The 21,500-nt window shown below is 38.2% G+C and overlaps 3 protein-coding genes across 3 annotated transcripts; 1 reads left to right on the forward strand and 2 right to left on the reverse strand.

Moving 5' to 3' along the window:
• Positions 1-1,959: 1,959 nt before the first annotated feature.
• Positions 1,960-4,148, reverse strand: LOC123704533. Its single transcript, XM_045652915.1, has 2 exons — positions 3,860-4,148; positions 1,960-3,542 (listed from the first exon to the last, which is right to left on the reverse strand). The coding sequence occupies exons 1-2, from the start codon at positions 3,876-3,878 to the stop codon at positions 1,960-1,962; spliced, it is 1,602 nt and encodes a 533-aa protein (XP_045508871.1). The 5' UTR covers positions 3,879-4,148.
• Positions 4,149-4,962: 814 nt separating this feature from the next.
• On the reverse strand, positions 4,963-7,186 carry LOC123704820. Its single transcript, XM_045653314.1, has 2 exons — positions 5,989-7,186; positions 4,963-5,528 (listed from the first exon to the last, which is right to left on the reverse strand). Exons 1-2 carry the CDS (start codon positions 6,824-6,826, stop codon positions 5,089-5,091), a joined length of 1,278 nt encoding a protein of 425 aa, XP_045509270.1. The 5' UTR covers positions 6,827-7,186; the 3' UTR covers positions 4,963-5,088.
• Positions 7,187-17,746: 10,560 nt separating this feature from the next.
• Positions 17,747-19,722, forward strand: LOC123704830. The gene is made up of 2 exons (XM_045653323.1): positions 17,747-18,058; positions 18,802-19,722. The coding sequence occupies exons 1-2, from the start codon at positions 17,940-17,942 to the stop codon at positions 19,325-19,327; spliced, it is 645 nt and encodes a 214-aa protein (XP_045509279.1). The 5' UTR covers positions 17,747-17,939; the 3' UTR covers positions 19,328-19,722.
• Positions 19,723-21,500: the final 1,778 nt, after the last annotated feature.

Genomic DNA, 21,500 nt, shown 5'->3' on the forward strand with positions numbered 1-21,500 from the left:
ACGCGGCGAATGGCTTGGCTCCAACTTGTCATTGTATTTAAATTTAATTCAATTTTATTATATTATATATGCTGCGTTGCTACAAAATATTAGATGACATTTGATACTGTAACAACCGTTACAGTATCAAACGTCAGTGTCAATTTTAAGTCAGCTTGGACGAGTGAATGAATGAAAAAACAAAATAATGTTACCATTTAATAATTTTTTGATAATTAATATACTTGTTATAAATGTTACTAACCACTAATATGTGTGGAGAAATTGGTTTCAGTAGTTAAATATTGTATTGTTTTGTCCAAAGATGGTATCTTATTACTCATATCTTCTTAAGAAATCTTTTCATTTGATAGGTAATATTATATAGTGCCGCACCGTTGATTTAGAAGACATTTTAAATTGAATCGATTCCTTTTGTTCAAATGTCTTTTATATTTATTGGCCTACTAATCTACGCCGATTGAAAGGAGTTTTATAATTTAATGATGCGGTCACAGTCCTGTTCTGTAAGTACACTGCTGTGTGTGCTGCCTCTGCCCAAAACCTTTTCTCGAGACCTGCATCAAACAGTAGACACTTGGCTTTCTCAACGACAGTCCGATTGTATCGTTCTGAGAGCCCATTCTGCTCGGGAGTGTATGTGTTCATTTTGTGATGTACGATCCCATGCGACTTCAAAAAATTGTCAAACTTACTGTTGCAGAATTCTGTCCCGTTGTCACTTCTCAAGATCTTTATGCTGCAATTAAGTTGATTCTCAACCTCTGCTTTATACTGTTGAAAACATGTCAATGCCTCATCTTTACTTTTCAAAAAATAAATGTATGTCATACGACTAAAATCGTCTATGAACAGCATAAAGTATCTAGAACCACCTAGAGATAGGTTTTCCATTGGTCCGTATTGATCAGTATGCACAATATGTAGCAACTCAGTAACTTCTGTTACCTTCTTTGGGAAAAGGTAAGCGGCTCTGCTTCCCCTCCCTCGTTGACTAACAGACAACAGATTTGTAGTCAACTTCGGCACGCATAATATACCTTCCACTGTAATATCGTAGTCACATGCGTCTTTGTCGTAATCTGCACATCACCAGTACATATTACTAGTATTTTATCTTTATTTGCCACGACAATTTCTTTGATCATAACATCTCCCGACACATTTGACAACCATTCTTGGTAAGATGAACACTCGCCCAAGCGCGTCAATATACCAGTCACTTTTACAAAATTCACCATTCAGGAACACGGCGCACATACGTAGATTTCGACTAATTAGGCGGCCAAAAATATGTTTTTATTTTTATGGGGTAAAAGGCAGTTTAGAAAGGAAACAAAACAGTTTTTGACTAAAAAAACATTTTTATTTGGTAAATAGAAATAAAAAGATACAGTTTTTATAAGAACACAATTTTTTAAACAAATACTTAATTTCTATGAGCAATAATCTTATTTATTTATACAAGATTTGACATATACAATATTCATATATAATTTTTTTACAATTACAATTATCACTCCCGCATTATTTTTCAAGAAAAATCATGTTTCCTGATCTGTGTCTGAGTTTTCTTGATCTATCTCTTCGTTCGGTTCAGCAGACACAAGCAGAGCTATCGTTTCTTTTAAGAACGATTTTTGAGAAATTCTTTTGACAGTCCTCATACTGCTTAAAAGAGGATCGGATGTTAATAGCAACCTTTGATATATATCAAGGTTACACACCTCTCTTGAAAACTTCCTTGAAAAGTTTTGCCGATAGGACCGAAAATGTTTATTTCGTGCCTCTGCTGCTTCTTCCGATAATTGCCCTATTGGCAACAAAGCCTTTTGAATAATGCTGGCACCGTGAATCAAAATCTTGTGCATGGTTGGTGTCATAGGGTGCCAGCCGTATTGCTCCACATATAACTTTGCTGTGTCCAAAGCATAGCTGTCGTATTTAGCTACATCAATGTTATAGCCACAAGAAATAGCTATGAATCAGTTCATGGTTTATACCCGTTATCTCAGCCGCCAACTCGGTGTCCTCGAAAAAACGTCTGCTGGTATTGCCATCATTTGTATTTCCGAAATTTGCCTTTGGCATGTCTACTAAGAGACCAGTTTCTGTCCGGAACCTTTCTTGGATATCCTTCTTTTTATTCTGCTCTAACAGCTTTTCTTCCGGGGTTCTCCTTTCTCTGTATTTCTTGACAGGTAATTTATATGCCAGGTGCAATATGCTTTCAAAAAGCCGTATCCTGGCATGTAAAACCGAAATTCCGAAATCCAACGCTTCGGGGCTTGACTCATTTCTTTTACTGAGGTCATTGAAGTCCTTTGAAGTAGCCCCACAGATATAGCATCGACTTGTGGATGTTGTGTTTGTTGCTGCATTGCAAATTTTTCCGTCAATCATCGTCATTTTCATGATATGCCTAAACTTAAATTCGCCACCATCTAAATTCACTGTAGTGGGCGTCAGGGACTTGGTGGCATTTTCCACATAACTGATTTCCTCTTTTGTTATATCTGTAGATTCCTTAATAAATCGGAATCTTATAGGGCGGCAAAATCGTGGAGAAGAAGGCGTGGGATTTTGCCAAACAGTCTTTTCATTGTTTTCTCCACAAACAATTTTCAAAGGCACAAAAGAGCTTATAAATATGTTGGCATCAGAGTCGGCATCATCTGTGAATTTCTGTTTAAACCGTGATTGTTGGGAGCCGTCACATCCCCATTTGCAAATTAACGTTAATGACTCCCGTTCATTGTCATTCAGTGTTACTAACACTTCTTCCAGGAATATCGATAAGCGCATAACAGTATGGTTTATAAGGCTTTGTAAATCCATTTCTGCACAAGTAGCCGTTACCCGTAAAGCACTTTTTGGTGGATAGCATTCTTGTTTTGCTTTCAACAATAAATCATAGCAAGGATAATGCCTTTTGTTTGTTGCCCTTATTATTTCATACTGCCGCCGAGTGAGATCGGCTTCTACAAACATTTTCAGGGTCTGAAATGGGGTCAAAGGAGCGATCATATCACTCGCCTTGGAATAGGCTTTCCTATATTTACTAGCCCGGGTCGGCGATTTCGTAACGTCTTTGAGAACTGTCGAGGCATCCCTTTTGCCATCCTTTTGCAAAACTACTTGTGCGGCATGTACAATGACCTCTGGTTCTGTAGACGAACGTATTTCCTCAGTCTTTCTCCTCTTGCTACGTTCACTTGAATCCGCAAAGGATTTGCAAGGTCGGCCTTGGCGAGGCGTTTCAATAGGAATTTCAAAAGTGCCCTCTAACCAGGACTGGTTATTTTTTAAAAAAACTTCTTCTACTTTGTGTGCTTTCAACCACCTTTGTTTCATTTGAGATTTTATGTAGGAAAAATTATGCTTCAGAGTCTTTTTACTCTCTTCAGTAACTCCATAACACTCCAGCAGATTATTTTCCAAATAGTCCAGTTTTTCACCGAAATTTGGTAAATCTTGACTTTGCATCTGGTCGAACAAGTACTTCCGAGTAACTACTTTAAAGCCAGAGGCACTAGAAGACCCTACAACAAATAAAAAATATGTTTTAGTATAGGAGACAAAATCCCATATTTTTCTAGGTTTCTACGTACAAACTTTGATATGAAATTTTGTGGTATTCTGCGGGTTTCTGCGGTTGATTTTTTATTTAAGATAATGTAAAGTGTATAACCAATTAAACAAATAAGAAAATTTGTCAGGGACGGACCCTGAAGTACACTAAAGACACTATTGAAAGTCAAAAACATGAATATTTTGTTAGAAAAATGGGTTAACTTTTGAGTGGTTAAAAAATACCTACAAAATATGAACTAATTAATCAACATTGAAAATATCTTACCTGAAGTTTGAGAATCCATCACAATTACTGTAATAACTCACTTTGAAAATTAAACATTCACTTTATAAAAACCGTTGCAATGGTAGCGCCGAGAACAGTTACGTGCGTAAGTAGCGACGATCGAACTTCGACTACCTGTCGATCGGCCCAGGCGCACTCGTCTGGCGACAAATGGGCGGGGCGTAATTCCTGGAAGTGTTAGCTACTTGTGGATATCAATATTGTTGGCCTCGTGTTATTTTTTTCAAATTGACTTTTGGCCGCCTAATTAGTCGAAATCTACGTATGTGCGGCGCTAAACGCGTTACTTCTTGTACGTTCATTTTTATTTGTATTCGACGCATTTTTGTCCGAAAATGTACACTGATTGCGGTAATGTCCTGTTTGTTTACATTTGTAGCAACTAGCATCTAATGACTTTTGGTTTTGACTTTGACAAGTTTGACATCTGTGCAGTGTTACCAACATTCCGGTTCATCTTATAATTACTCGCAAATGCTTCACTGGAATTGGAAGCGCTACTGTCTTCGCCATTTCCGCTTTCTTCCATGTCCAATAATTTAGTTTTAATGGCGTCTGATGTCAATGGTATACCGCAACGTTCAATCGTCATTATCATAGGGGAATATTTTTCTGTTAATCCCGCTAACAAAAGTGATGCGACCCACTCATCATTCATATTAAAGCCCGTACCGCTTAAGTGATTGAAGACTGAGTGATTATACGCCGTTGAGTGATTATACGCGGGTGAGTGATAAGATAATACGCGCGAGTGATTATACGCGATTTGCGCATTAGTAAATGTGAAGAACAACCATAAGTTATGTATTATATCTCCATGAGTATTTAATATCTCTGACTGAGCTAATTCTTGCCTCATTTTTGCCATATTACTGGCATTGTCAGTCACAAAACTATGAACGTTGCACCCAAACTCCTCACATTTTTTAATTGATTGTATAGCTAAAGTTAATAAATACTCTGGGGTTTCTTTAGTTAACTGCCGCACGTATTATAGGTTTTTTGTGGGGGGGGAGTGGGGGAGGAGGGGGGGACCCTCCCACCAAAAGGGGGAAGTTAGGAAACCAATAGTTTTGGAGAAAAATCAATTTTCCTATTCTAACCTCAAAATGTATGGAATTGGTGGATGGATAAAACTTTAGGTAGTGAGTGCTTGGAAAGTATATCCGTGAAATGAAACACATTAATAGATTAAAAAAATATATTTATTAAAATTTATACACATGATTTATTGCTTTTATTAGTTCATAAAATGGGTCCAATTTATTTTTTTGGACCCATCTCCGCCACTGATATTCAATTACAACATCTGCAAAGTTGGACGGGTGGTTATAATTGTCTTTTTTAAACCAACGTTTAACCACCCGCCATTGGGCCTCAATTCGTTGGGTATGAGTCCCATCTGGAGCCACAAAGGGATTATCAGGATCCGAGTGGTTCACTTTTTTGTGAATATAGCCATGTTCTGCCAAGCAATCGTAGGCCCGCCAGAAGTCCGTGTGTATAGTAGTCCCCTCTAGAACATGTTTTTTGATGAGGGGCACTAGTACTTCCGCTGACCTTATATTATCTGGGCAAACTTCTAGTCTCAGGTCCTCACTCCCATCCTCGATGAGGCCCAACACCCAGTGGCCTTCCACTCGTCGACCTAAAACAAAGAAACATACTTTATAAAGAATGAAAACATACTTTGAAGTGGAAATCGCCCTAAAGTCGCTTCTGGCACTCGCCGGCCGCTGCCGCGGCACGCTCGCTTCGCTCGCTCGGCTCGTGCGGCAGTTCAAGGGTTAAACCTAACACGCTCGTCGCTTCGCTCCTCGCTACCTATTTAACCTCGCTACCTAAGTTTTCACCCGAAAGGCAAATTAGTTCACACAATTTATCACTACATAGTATAAAACAAAGTCGCTTTCTCTGTCCCTATGTCCCTTTGTATGCTTAAATCTTTAAAACTACGCAACGGATTTTGATGCGGTCTTTTTTAAAAGATAGAGTGATTCAAGAGGAAGGTTTTAGTTCATATATAATTTATTAGGTTTTAGACAAAGCGGGCGAAGCCGCGGGCGGTAAGCTAGTAAACTATATAATGAAAATAAAATTGTTCTTACCTTTGTTAAATTTTCTAACTCCAAACTTCGACTCATCAATCTGGACAATTTTTCCAGGGCCACCTATCTTGCCAATTGTCTCTTGTTTCTCCAGCTGGTATATTGCTACAGTCTCGCGACAGTAATTATACCAGTCGGAAACTGTAGCCATCGACAAACATTGTAGCCCCCCCCTCATGTCAGGGTCTTCCTCGATTGCCGTCTCATAACTCCACCGGCGGGTGAAACAATACATTAAGTGAAACACCTGCGGCAGAGTAATTTTTGCTCTCTCGAACCACGTGTTTCTTGCCCGTGTAATTTTGCCACGGGCATTACGGCAGGGAGCCTTGTGGCACCGAAAATAGCCCACATTATTTTCAGTTAATTCAATCCGCATTGGTGAGCGGTGTCGGGGGCATAATTTTTGCATTGGTATCATTTGATTTGCTTCTGCAAATTCAATGCACTGCTCCTTCGTGCCGCACTCCCTCACTAGACGAGCGTGATTCATTCTTTGTAGAATTTCATCCACGTACAAACGACGAGGTACGTAGTCTCCGTACAGCTCTCGATTGCCGTCGTTGGGGTCCGGCAAGAGCTCTCCGTCCTGGTCGTTGTCTGCACGGGGAATGAGGTCCGCGGCGCCCGAGGGGCCCGCCAAGCCCGAGGGGCCGGCGACATCGTCGGCAGGTAGTTCCATTTCAAACAAAGGCAAGTCCAGGTACAGCGCGTGGGTCGTCGTTAGGGCAAGGTCCAAAATCCAAAAAAACGTAAGCCGGGTCGTCGTGGGAAGCAGGTACAAGTGCAGGTAGAGCGCGGGGGTCGTTAGGAGATCACAAAAAACAAAAGAGCACATTCCAGGTACGCAAGCGCAAAAGGAATGCCGTTATTTTTTATTTCAATGTCAATGTCAAATCTCTCTATACGTTCCATTTTACGACAACTAAAATCCAAAATTATCCATATTTTAGACACATTTTGACGCATCAATGCACTAAAGTCACAGTAAAGTGAAATGGAACGTCTTGGTCCGCTTTTTTTGCACAACAAAACGGATAAATGCGCTTTTTTCGTACAAAAAATTATAAACTTTAAAAATTAATAACTAAAAAACTACAAGTTTCCTAACGATAATATTTCGGAATTACAATCTTACATTACGTAGCTAACTAACAATATAAATATTTCGAACAAATTCGTGCGACAGTTAACTAAAGCCAACCCAATACTCTGCAGTGTGAGACATACATTTACATAAGTTTAAGTTTGAACTTAATAATTTCTAAGTCAATTTAACCTAAATGTCCTTACATACAGATATCACACTGTTTAAAATTATTTTTATAGCCTATTCATTATTTATATTTACTTCTTGCTTTCCGCCTGCGACCTTGCCTGCGTTTTCAAAGAAAAACCCGCATAGTTCCCGTTCCCGTGGGATTTCCGGGATAAAACCTAGCCTATGTTGCTCAGTGAAGATGCAGCTTTCTAATGGTGTAAGAATTTTTGAAATCGGTGCAGTAGTTTATGCGTGAAAACCATACATACATCATTACAAACCTTTCCTCTTTATAATATTAGTAGGTATATAGGTATAGAAGTATAAATGGAATTATATAAATTAATCAAACCACATACATACTATGCTCACCACTTCATCTATCTGTTGAATTAACTTATTATTATTAATAGAATGTTGTTTTAACAATTTTTTACTATGGAACTTTGTAAACTAATCAAACCAAATGCTATTGTCACCACTTCATCGATATATTGAATTAACTTATTATTAACAAGAACAACAACAACAACAAAAATACTTTATTTTGCACCACAGAGAAAAGTACAAGTAATTACTTATCGCTCAGATAGCGATCTCTTCCAGACAACCATTATATTACATTAATAACAGAATGTGGTTTTAACAATTTAAATAACCTTATTCTCCTAATAACCCTCTGTATATGAATGCTTACTGCTTAGACTGGCAATAATTGTACTTTGAATGGCCTCTTTTTTGTTAATTTTACATTTTTTACAACACTTAGTGGACGAAGGAGCTTATTCCTTTTTTAGTCAATAAAGTACATGTACAACAATGAAACCATCAGGTGTTGAAGCCAATAAATATTTTAGTGTGTTAGCATTTTTATACTGAGACCAGGTCAGTGATTGCTCTATGGGCTTGGATGGTTTTTCTATTTCTATTTCAAAACAATCTATTATACAATATATATTTTTAGAAGACATAGAGTACATATGATTTTGAAAGAGGTAAATACAAAGTACGGAATAAAAAAAGAGTATCATTTACTTCGTACGTTTGAAAAAGTATTATTTTGTACTTTTAGCAGCACATGATTTTGCAATATTTTTAAAGTAATTAAAGTAGTCCAAACACTCCAACTCATTTAAATACATAAATTAAGAGCTCATTCTTAGGCTCCGCGCAGACATACAGCGTTCTGCGTTCTGCGTTCGCCTATTCTGCGTTCTGCGTTCTAGCTCACACAGGAGCCGTTCAAGACATTTGCGTTCTATTTTGCGACTCTCCGCACGTGAAACATGTCTCTCGAAAGTTCATCTTCCGAAGATGAAGCCTTGCTTTTGTGGAGTCTAGAGGAGTCAAAAAAAAGAAGAAAATATTGGGATCAACACGAAACGAGATAATATGGGAGAATTTAGTATTGTTATCTCTTGCCACGCCCCTTTTATTTTGGGACGAGTTTTGTAGTCCCTATGGCTTAGATCGTACAAAAACTGCCTTCCTCTCACCAATTCAACCAATTTTTCTATATCAACGCTCGGACCAGCCATAGCGAGAACGCGAGTTCTTTGTATTTCTGAGCAGAGAACGCGAGAACGCAAGCGTTCCGAATGACCGCCGTGGTCTGACTGCGTTCTGTGTGCGCCGGCGCTATAGATCCTTCGCATCACAAAGAACGCGGATCGCAGAACGCAGAACGCGGAACGCAGAACGCATTCTGCCTGCGCGGAGCCTTAATCAATTTCAATGAAGCTCTGTTTTTCATTATATGGTAATTGTACACGTTGATGAAGGACCCGGTTTTGTTTAATTTTTTGTATACTAGAAAGAAGGTCCATTCGTAGCTGTAATTTTTCTGATTCTGACATATCTTTAACATATGGTGTAAAAGACGTATAGAAACTGTATTCTGTTGCAGTCTTTCAGAGTTGGTAGTTTTATTTTATTTTATTTCTTTTTAATATTGCAGCCTCAATATTGTCAATTCTCCTTTTATTCTTTGACAGCTGCTTCTTTGGTTCATGTACAGCAACATTCTCAGAATCGTCATTATCAACAGCAGCAAAGAAAGATTCCTCATTTAATTCTATCGCTATATTTTGCAATATGGCCAAAGCAACTTTATATTCTTTGGTGTTGTCCAGAGATTTTTTAAAACCTGATAATAAACACCTAAATCGACTCTTACAAACACCAAAACATCATTCAACACTAGTGCGACTTGCGAGATCTAATATGGGCATAATTGCATGCTTCTCCTTTCTGAGTAGAAGGATTTAGCAGGGTTGTATACAAGTGCGCCGGGCGGTGGAACGGAGAATGTAATCCATCATCCGGTGCGGTGAGGCGGCTTGAGACGTGTTCCGCTCATGCCGCCAACGGGACGGAAGAACAGGGGACTTTTGTTCAGTACTTGTTTGTTCAGTACTTGGATGAATATTCTCAGAGGCTGCATTATGATTTACATGATGATGCTTCGTGGTGTCAAAGGACTTAAAACAGCTAAGTTTGAAGATTTCTCCCTAAGTGGAGCGCTTTGTTCGACCGTTTCACTTGTAATAGTGGCTGAGGGATTTGAATATTTAATTCCGTCAGAATAGAATAATTGTTTCTTTGCTTTGCACTGGTGAGGATGTATTATGGTTTTCTGTACCGATTGATTCAAATAGAAAGTCGTCTGTATCGGTAATGTCGATGGAGTTCCTTAATAACGTGTGCGTGGAACGATTGCCAGAGCTACTGGATGGTGTTTTGCCTTACCATATTTTTTGCTAACGCTGGTTGCAGAGCTTGACTGACCATCAGTGCGTACGTCAGTCGCGCTTGTCATATGTATGGAAATTCATAAAACCGTTCATAGCTAGACCGACCATACGCACGCGTATTGCCATGCGCATTAGTGTCATAGTCATACAATTGTTGATGCGTATCGTCAGGACCGACGGTACGCACTGACGGTCGGTCAAGCTCTGAAACCAGCCTTAAGTGTTTGCTGGTACAGTTATCTGTGACACCAATATTGGAAGAAACTGTTTCTCCTTTATTGCGAGTTACAATATGGGCAAAAAAGGGGTGTGAACAAGTAAGGAGTGCAAGCATATCCAGAGTCTCCTAGTAATCTACCATGTATTTGCCCACTCTCAAAAATTTGATTTATTCGGCTTTCATTGAATATGCGTGAATCGTGAGTGCTGCCACGCCAACGAGCCACAATATTCGTTATTTTTAATCACACACTATATAATAGATTTTCTAATCCTGGAGTTATGTTTTTCGACTGGTTATTTGGCAACTCTCTATAAATAGACAGACGTGGTGGTGGTTTATCTTTTGTTCTCCAGATAGCTTTGAGATGTTGGGGTCGCAATCAAGTAAGTGTGTACCTAACTATATAATTTTTCTATCAATAATAAACATCATTTTTTGAGTAACCCACACAAAATAGTGGCACTTTTCGCACGGCTTAACTTGATTTACTTTCAAGATTTTATTTATTTGGACCCGGTCATAAGAAGTACCTACGTATATTTCGAATGACATTTGTCACACACCCTCACTACAGTTTCACCAGTAGAGTAAGTGCGCCAATTATGGGCCACCATAAGGTTTTTTTGTAATAAAATTCAGAATTATAAAGATTAATCAGCCTTATATATTTTAAAAGGTTCGGTAGTTATTTAGGAACAAAATCAAATATTAGAATTCTTAAGGAACATTAACATCTTAGAAATAATCAACATTTTCTAAAATATGTCATTATTGTACATTAGAAAAAAGTTTACAAAATATGGACCACATGGTTTTAAATATGGACCATACTGAATTTGGTACAAAATTATTGAAAAAAAGATGTCAAGATTGTAGGCTTGGTAGTTTTTCTTCCTCTGTTGCTGACAGTTTTCCTTAAATGCGGTATAGACTGAAACACTTTTGATGAAAAATATGATTTAGATGATGTAGAGGGACTAACTATTGAATCTGAATGATTAGTCAGTGTTGACACTCCTGGTTGTGCATTTGCTTCATGATGTCCATCAACGGGTCTGGGGTGGTGGTTCAATTACAGATTAAGATGTGGGAGATGCAACAGCCTTTGTCTCAGGTAAGCAGTTATCGGGTTCAGGTACAACAGCCCTTTGCTGAGGTATCGGGTTATCAGGAATTATATCAACTGGTGTCGTTATATCGCGCGCTGGGTGATTAGAAGGCCCCTCTACTGCTTGCTTGCTTTAAACAAGTGATTAAATTGCATTGGCCATTGCCTCTTTATCCCATATTTGTCTGTATTTGTAGATGTTATCCTTAAACAATGAGTGCGTGCTCTCTGCCCAACGGCAAACGACTAGCGAGGCTCTGGTGAGGTGGAATTCAGTTTTCGGAGACCGATACCTACCTACGAGTTACGACTGATGGTTTTCGAGAAATGTAGGTAGTCCATATTACGGAACCAGTCCATAATTGGCGCACTTACTCTACACAATCTTCCTATTTTCTTAAAATTTACAGTGTTAAAAACGAATTCTCGATCAAGATTATCTTTAAAATGAATTATGTCGAAACTCGCTTTATTGTATTATTATTATTTATTTACAAAGGATAGCCAACAATTGTTTACACTATTTATAGCATACAAAGAAAAATACAATTTAACATATTTAGATTATAACAATTAATTATAGGCTAACACCACATTGCAATCATTTAATTGGTTGCCATAAAAACTTTTGTCCCGAAGCATATACTTCTTTATAGAAAGCGGTCCTTTCTTGGATTTTAACTCTGAGAAATCCAAGAAGTCTTTTAAACTCATTACTACTACTTTAAAGGGATTTTTAAGTTTGCATGTTCTGACTAAATGTACCCTATCATTGAAGTGATTAATCTTCATCTTCGTCCTTTTCTTTGTTTTTTTTTTCTATTATTGCGTGAACAGAGTCTCACTCCATATGGGTATGTCCGAATATAAGAAATTTGTGATGAATTTTTTGCAGCGTAGGGTGATTGTATAGTAGGTACATAAATATAATGGCAACAATATTATTTTTATTTTGACCGCCACAAGTATCTGAGTAAAAAATTATCTCCTTCACATTTGGTGGCAATCTATTGCAAAAGTGTCACAAACATGATACAATTTGATTGGCTCCTCGTGCTCCTTTGGTCTCATCCCACATGTAGCATGTAGCCTCATTGCTTCCTAGGTCATGGATAGTTAAAGTAAAGGACCAAAGCTGTCGTTTATAAAAGGATACAGAGGTTGTCAAATAAGGCGTTGGCAAGCATTGTTGAAGGTCAAAAGTAAATGGCCTAATCGAAGAGTCTTTCTTAACTATATCTTTGTCAATCCTTTTTTCCCTATAAGATTGTTCAGCTCGAGATTGATGTTCGGCTAACTCGGCATAACGCGTAATAATAATTCAACAGTTGTTTTAGTGGCCGGTAAAACAAAATTAGTACCGCTAAGCAAGAAATGCTCACTGTCCCGCTTAGAATTATGTGGTGCAGTTTTATTATCAAAATTAATGTCAAAAATTAAAAAATGCCTCGTTGACTACAACATCACCGTCAACGGATGGGTTAATTCGATGGTAGTACTGGCCACTACAGGCTGACTTAAAGGGCAGGTCGACAGATGGAAACCGTTCGTCGCAATTGGAGTGAAACAAGTCACAGATTCGATGTTGGCTGACTGTTATGTCGCGTTTAAAGAAAACCCAGCTGATTGCGCAAGCCGCGGTCTTACGGCTTCTCAGTTACAATAACATAGCTTATGGAGGCTAGGGCCTGCCTGACAAATTTATAGCACAAATCAAGACTTGAAAGCTATTAAACAAGTTAATATTGTTATAAGCGGAAGCGAAATTATTAAGCAAATTATGTAAAAGCAAATCTCACTATCTAAAACTGTAAGAATATTGGCGTGGATATTAAGGTTCACTATTAAAGCTAAAAAGCAAGGTTATTTTAGCATTATAGAATTAAATAGAGCTAGGAATTTAATTATTAAAAATTGTCCGATAGAAAGTTTTTCACAAGAAATACAGTTTAAAATCAGGAAAAGCTATAAGTAAGCAGAGCAAATTATTTAGTTTAAATCCTGTGTTAGATGAAAACGATTTCTAACGCGTCGGCGGCAGGCTTAGACATGCGAACATCGATACCGAGATGAAGCATCCTGCCATCATCCCGAACACGATATTAGCCGAACTCATCATCGATCAAGCGCATGACCTCACCGGGGGGGTGCATGATTAACAACCTCGATCGTTCGTTGTAAATACTGGATTATAGGCGGCAATAATGCTATAAAAAATAGCTACGCACGTGCGTTAAGTGTAGGCACATAATCTCGACCTTCAACATCAACAACAGATAATGGGAGATTTGAGCTCCGCGTGCACAAACCCTTCGCGCCCATTCTTTCACTGCGGTGTCGATTATACCGGACACGTAAACGTGAAATGCAGCAAGGGCCGTGATATTATCACAAAGGGATATATCAGGAGGTAACTTTCAAAAGTCTCCAAATTCATAAAATTTGAGAAAACGTTACGAGATGTCTCTACTGAAGATTACCAACGATTTAGTGACAATCATTAATGGTCAAATACAATGAAAACACGTTAAAAATTGATTTTATTTTGACTAGCCTATTACATTCAAAAAGTGAAATCCAAATTGACCAATCACAGGTCGTTACATTTCGTCAGCCATATTGCTATCGTTACATTCACCGCGTCCGTCGCGTCGCTGGAGTGTACGTTACGTCTGGATTGTCTAACGATAAAAACTGAAATTCAAGTGAACAAACCAAGTAAAAGTGTGTAAAACAAGGAAAAAAAACGTAGAATTAATTTTAATTTTACTAGTGGAGCGTTGCATAGTCTTGTCGAGGTCCATGCCATGGAAAGGCCACTGCACGAAAGCAGGAGAAGGGAGCTACCACCAGTGAAGACAATACCTGAAGGGTAAATTAATGTTAAATAAATAAATTATAATTCTATAGCAATTGTTTCATTAGGCTGGTATATGGTAATAAAATTAACACTTTTTTGTAGATCCCAATCCTTATGGTCGTCCTTACCAGAAATGGACGCCTCTCCCTCAATTAGTTACAGTAACAATTAACATGGAATACTTATATTTGCAGGTATGTTGAATGTGTTAGAAGCGGCCATTCAACTCCGCGAACTACCGCTCTAAAGAGACCCGCGTAAGTTTTCATTTATTTTATTTGTTAAAGTTATACATATTTTATGTTATATATCTGTTATATAATTTATTTTATAGCTAAAGTTTTATTTTCTGGGGAAAAAATATTGACAATAACTGAATAACACTGCACTTTTTGTTGTTACAGAAATAATAACTCTACTGGAAATGGCGAGGAGGTTCCGGCTTCGAGGCGGTGCTTGTAAGTTCAAAAATGAGCAAAATTATATTTTAGTTATTGCGATACCGGTACTGATTTTCTTGTTTTCTTAGGATTCCACCAATCAGGGCTTCATCTTCCTCGTCAGCTGTCAGGGCTCGTCCTTTGACGACATTGCCCAAATTTTGAATAATTATGGGCATCATCTGTTTACATAGAAACATACTATAGTATATTATTATTATTTACACAGGCAGCGATGATAAAGATTTATGTTCATCCTATACAGATGCCAAGGAGGGCTGACAGACTTTTTACGTCTGAGGAAGAGACTGAGGTGCCACCGATAAATGCGGACATAGGCTTTGAGTGGCCACCTCAGCCTTCCTCCGGCCTGCAGTCCGAAACTAGTGCCCAGCCCGAGCCCGAACCCAATGCCGAGCCCGAACCTAGCGCGGACCTTGAAGCCATCGCCGAGCCTCACAATAAATTTGACTTCAGGTGGAGAGGGTTTCTAGAATCTCAAATTCCTCCTGAATTGAGAAAGGAACCTTTCTCCGAAATTAATTGTGGTCCCACAGTTTCATTGACGAGCACATATGAGGCGTTTACTGCTATATGGGATCGCCAAATAATGGAGCACATTGCAGTGGAGACAAATAGATATGCTCAGCAAAAGGTAACGGCCATGATTCATCATGGGCTACTATTGCCAAACAGCCGTATCACGCGATGGCGGGATACCAATCCAATTGACGAGCCCATATGAGGCGTTTACTGCTATATGGGATTGCCAAATAATGGAGCACATTGCAGTGGAGACAAATAGATATGCTCAGCAAAAGGTAACGGCCATGATTCATCATGGGCTACTATTGCCAAACAGCCGTATCACGCGATGGCGGGATACCAATCCAATTGACGAGCCCATATGAGGCGTTTACTGGTATATGGGATCGCCAAATAATGGAGCACATTGCAGTGGAGACAAATAGATATGCTCAGCAAAAGGTAACGGCCATGATTCATCATGGGCTACTATTGCCAAACAGCCGTATCACGCGATGGCGGGATACCAATCCAATTGACGAGCCCATATGAGGCGTTTACTGGTATATGGGATCGCCAAATAATGGAGCACATTGCAGTGGAGACAAATAGATATGCTCAGCAAAAGGTAACGGCCATGATTCATCATGGGCTACTATTGCCAAACAGCCGTATCACGCGATGGCGGGATACCAATCCAGATGAGCTGTACGTATATTTACTGGGATTATTGATATATACAGCCCAGGACTTACTATCTTTCCTGGGTTTGCGGCAATGATGAGTTTTGACCGTTACTTCCTGCTATCTAAATGTCTCCACTTCTGCAATAATGATGACTGCAACCCACACACAATGACGCGATCAGAGGCAAAGCTTTTTAAAGTGCGTCCTATTACAGACCATCTTAACCAGCGGTTCCAACAATTATATATTTTATCACAAAATATTGCATTTGACGAAAGTCTGTGGAAGGGTTGGTTAGATATTAACCAATTCATCCGAAAGAAAGCAGCCACAGTCGGAATCAAAACCTACGAGGTTTGTGAGTCCCAGACTGTCTACTTGTGGCGGTTTGTAGTGCACGTAGGGCATGACGAATCTCCACGAGTCCTTTGTCTGGGGTTGTGCCGGCACTTGTGCTTAAACTGCTCAATGGTCTTGAGCACAAGGACCAAACGGTTTGGATGGATAATTTTAATAACTCTCCTGCGCTTGCGCGAGAGTTATAGTAGGGGAGCCCAGGATGCTAAATGTGGATTTACTCGAGCGTCACGGGAACCTATTAGAATTGGTAGATTAGACCATAGCGAGAAAAAAAGGTCCTATAATGTTTTCACTTTTAGCGGTGGGGAAGGGTTTTTTGATTTTTTTTTAATTTAAAAAAGAAAAAAATTGGCTTGGAAATACTCAAGCGCGTTAGATATTGATATTTTGCATGCTCCAGGACGTCACTGAAAAATAGTATACGTTAATCTGACGATTTAAGTGGCGATTTAATCGCTATGAAGAAAGGGTAAAAAATTAAAGTAATATTATTCGAGCGCGTCAGATTAATATATGGGGGGGTTAATTACAATATAAGAAGTCCCCATTTCGCCAATCTGACGATTCGAGCTCAACCTTAGGGAATTATGGATTATTCAAATTTTCCAGCGGGGCCCCTGAGCGCACCCACCAACCATAACTGCTCATATTGACTAGAGGTACTAATGAATAGCTAAGGTACCGTCCCTTATAGTAATCTGACGCGCTCGAGTAAATCCCAAAATCCCCTCTTGGGCTCCCCTACTATTAAAGATACGGGGTAATATCTTGAAATATTTCTTAGAACTGTACTGTTCTGTTGATTTGTTTTGATGCTTTAATCTATCTTAATCTTAAAAATGTCCATAAGTTCCGTTAGTTGCAATTTTTTTTTTCCAAAAACTATGTTTTTAAATGTATGTAGTTTTTGAGTTATTTTTGTTTAACTCCTACTCAAAATATACATATATAATATTTTACATCTTAAAAAATTTGTATGGTGGCACTTGAATTTTGTGTTGTATTTTAAACCTAATGTGATAAGTTGTAAATAAAATGTTTTAATTACTTCCAAATGTTGTTTTAATTCAAATTATAACCGAAACTTATCTAAATATCACAGTACCCTATGTTGAAAGTGACACCGAAACTTGCGCAGCTTTAGTGAAAAAAATTTAAGCACCAGTCATTCAAAACTCCGTGATCGCTTGAGTGCTAACGTATTTTTTACATTCGTGAAAACTTGTGTCAAATAAGAAGTGATTCGCTAAATATTATTATTTAATACACAATAATAGTGACTGAAGCTTGGTCCTTGTATCCGGTGTCGGAGGGTCTCAAAATTAGGCGACATTGTCATCACTAAAGATGACAATCTCCCGTCGGGGAAGTGGGCCTTAGGTCGCGTAGTAAAGCTGCACCCCGGCAGCGACGGCTATGTAAGTGTGAAATTACAGTGGGAGCGGGCGGGGCGTATGAGCGGGTGACGCGTCGAGCGGAAAACGCTCATTTCAATAGATGAACACAGTAGCAACGGAGCGTTTGAGCGGTTGGACGTGTTTCGTGTGCAATTAATATTTGCTTAAATTAAAATGTCCGATTATTTGGAAGCTAGCGCCTATATAAAGTGGGACCTTTATTTTTTCTAAAAGCAATCGTCACGATATTAATAGTGATCGGTATAGACATGGTGAATTTCATACTTTATACGAAAGGCTACGAAACCATGAAGATAAATTTTATGAATACACTCGAATGACCGTAACAACTTTTGACTACATATTAAATGCTGTACAAACACAGTTATCGAAACCCGAAACTAACTTCATTGCCTTAACAATATCTCCTGCGCAGAAACTTTTGTTGACTCTGAGGTAAGAAATGAAAACTATAATAATCATCAATGAATTTTTATTATTAATCAACAATGCCAGACATAAAAAGTAATCAATAATTATCTATATTATGTGGAGGTGCACTGTGATAACCATATTGTGTCATAATATATGGATCTGAAATACTTTCTGCTTGCATCTCGCCCATTATAATTGAATTTATTTTGTTTCGCACTCGCATCTTTTGGATTCCTTTGAACTGTTCCATTTGTGGGAGTAAACTCATCAAATAATGATAATCATCTGATTTTAGAGGTTCTTGTGCAGGCGTCTTTTCTTTGTTCTGAAGTAGTAAAAGTCGTTTTTTTCCTATTTCCAAGAATTCAGAGCGCAGTTCGTTAGCTGATTTCCTCTTTTTTCCTCGACTGGATGTTGATGGAGCCGATATGCTCGATAAAGGCGATGCCACATTTATATCACTTATAATGGAGTCTTGCGTGTCGTCATTTTCGTCACTGTCACTAGTTAGATGAGTAGTGATATTAGATTCACTTCGGCTAGGCTGTATTTTATCTTTCATAAAAGACATTTGGCGGAAATGTTTCTAAGTAGATACACAATCAGTAGCTGCATCCCCAGATCGAGTTGGTGGAATTTTTTTTAGTTCCTTTCTGTAGTGGTCCTTAATGTTCTTCCATTTACTCTTCAACACATTAACTGTAAAAAAAAATGATAAAATGAATATGATTTAGTCTGTAACTAACTGTACGTTTTATTTGCAGGTACTTGTCTACAGGGATGTCATTCCAATCACTAGCTTTTTCCTTCCGACTAGGAGCTACTACTGTTGGAAATATTATATATACTACATGTGAAGCAATCTGGGATCAGTTAGTACATATACACATGCCTCAACCTACAATGGAACATTTGAAGAAAATTGCAAATGACTATTATGAAAAATGGCAATTTCCTAACTGCATTGGGTCAATTGACGGGAAGCACTGTCGTATAAAGAAACCTAAACATTCAGGATCTGAATACTTTAACTACCGAAAGTTTTTTTCTTTAGTGCTTCAAGCAGTTGCTGATGCTGATAAAAAATTCATCGTTATTGAAGTTGGTGGTCGAGGCAAACAAAGTGATGGTGGCACGTTTCACTACTCGAGATTAAATAGACAACTAGAAAACAAAACGTTCAATATGCCACCTCCTCAAGTGCTTCCAAGCACCGACAAGCAGCTACCCATGGTCTTGATTGGCGATGAAGCTTACCCATTAAAAGTCGTAAAGAGTCGTGTCGCTTAAACTAAAAATGCTTTCATGAAACGGCCCGTTGTTAAGTTATGCAGGTTAGGTGAATGAAAACTTAAATCTAGTACGGATATAAACAAGTAACAAACTTATTATACTCGTGCGAAAATATAAAACATTTAGTTTTGCATCCGTTGCACTTTCTTTATCATTATTTTGTATTATGATATCTGTAGGTCATGGTTTTATAACATAAGTAAATTAAGTAGTAACAAAAGTATTTATTTTGATAGCATTAAATACATGCAAATAATTAGAAACTACTGGCGGTTAGTTGGACATTACAATACTCAACCCTAATTAGAAGGCAATAAGGCCATTGGGTCCATATGAAGTACCCAGATAAGATTTGTGGAAGAATACAATCGCGATCATATTGCGATGGAGTCATATTGCACGGCACGAGGCGAGCGAATAGTCTTTTAATGACTCAATGTAAACAATAACATAATGTAAACAAATAAATAAATGTAAACAATAACATAACAAATGATATCTCTCGTAAGCATAACATCAAGATTAAGATCGAGGTTATCAAGGAATTATTCAATACATGAAATACCGAATCTATAGCTGATCCAATCCAGTAATACTACGCTGCGATACATATATTATTCCCTATAATGTACTCGACGGAGCAATATTATGTTCCAACTTCCAGTGCAGCTGCAGCCTGCAGGCGCGCGGCTGGCTCCGGTGAGCCTGACCCTCCCGTCCACGGTGAAAGTGCAGTGTAGTGTAAACAAGAATGTTCTAGTGTTATGTGTGTAATGGTGAACAACACCTAGTTTTAGTGTTCCCGTAGAAGAATATTTTATCTGTAAGTATAAGTTATAGTATAAGAAATAATTATGTACTACTAATCATGGGGTTCACTATAATTAAGAAATATGTCAAAATCACCTTGTATCATGGGGTCACCTCATCTCATACTAACAAAGCGACTTATTTCACTCTACAAAGTGCAATAAAGCGCTTTGCTTGCATATTTCGTAACCCAAATTGTTTCCAATATTTTACACTTTATATTATATTAAATCAGTTCATCGCCGACGGTCATTAAGAGCACCTCGCGTGACTCATCCATTTTATAGTTAATAAATTCCGTTCATTACAAGTTTCAATACCTAGTTAAAATAATCCGTTTATTTCTTATTATATTAATTAATTATACACTAAGTACGGGATAGCCCGTACATTCGCACATCACAACATCACGTATTAGCAACGATTCATGACCCACGATTTAAACCAATGATTTTCAGCTCAACAGTGGTCGCTGAAACCGCTCGATCAGTTCTTAACCCTGCTGTTGATAACAGAGAGGCCGTAAGACCGACAAGATCTCCAGAGCAACCTCAACCGTCGACAAGTAGAGGAATTTGGCAAGTATGCCAATAAATCATTGAAGAGGCCGAAATGGAAGAGCCAATTTTCAATCATTGTAAAATGGGGCAAGTGTGGCACATTTCCTTCAGGTTAGGGTTATGGGGTGCATATAATTTGCATGTTCTTTTGTGCCTTCCTAGAGATAAAAAGGCTTGACTGATTTTGGTGTGTGAAGTGTAGTTAGACTCGTCTCTAAATCAGGAGTGCCATAGGATTTTAAACATATTATGCTGTCCCCACAGAACATACACTCTGTCCCGCTTCTTAGCAAAGTTCTTCCCCAACTCCATCCAAACTGTGCAATCACTCGCCAGATTCGACCAGTCAGCCTTAAACTCGTCTATGCATGATTTATTGAAAATAAAGAACAATATATACATTTTTATATTTTATTGGCATCATTAACTAATCGTTAATTGAATGTGGTACATTGGTCGTTGTGAACGTGGTTAGTAGATACCTAATGCAAATGCAAAAATTTTATAAAAATAAATTCAAATAAGAACATGAAACAAAACACATAAACTAAGAAAAAATACTAAGGCGGTTACAAAAATAGTAGTAAAAATAATCTTTTATTCACATTGTTCTATGAGTTTCTAGTCTTTTATGTTCTTAAACTAATTTCTTATATCTTCGCTGTGCTTCAAGTCGCATATGTCATCAATAATTGGATAAGCGAATGTTGATGTTGAATCTTTTTGGGCTTTATGAATTTTCCTTGCATATTTTATAGTTGGCACTCCATTGTTTATTGATTCAACCTGTCCAACAAAAT

Source organism: Colias croceus, chromosome 30 (genome assembly GCF_905220415.1).
Source record: "Colias croceus chromosome 30, ilColCroc2.1".
Classification (NCBI taxonomy): Eukaryota; Metazoa; Arthropoda; class Insecta; order Lepidoptera; family Pieridae; genus Colias; species Colias croceus.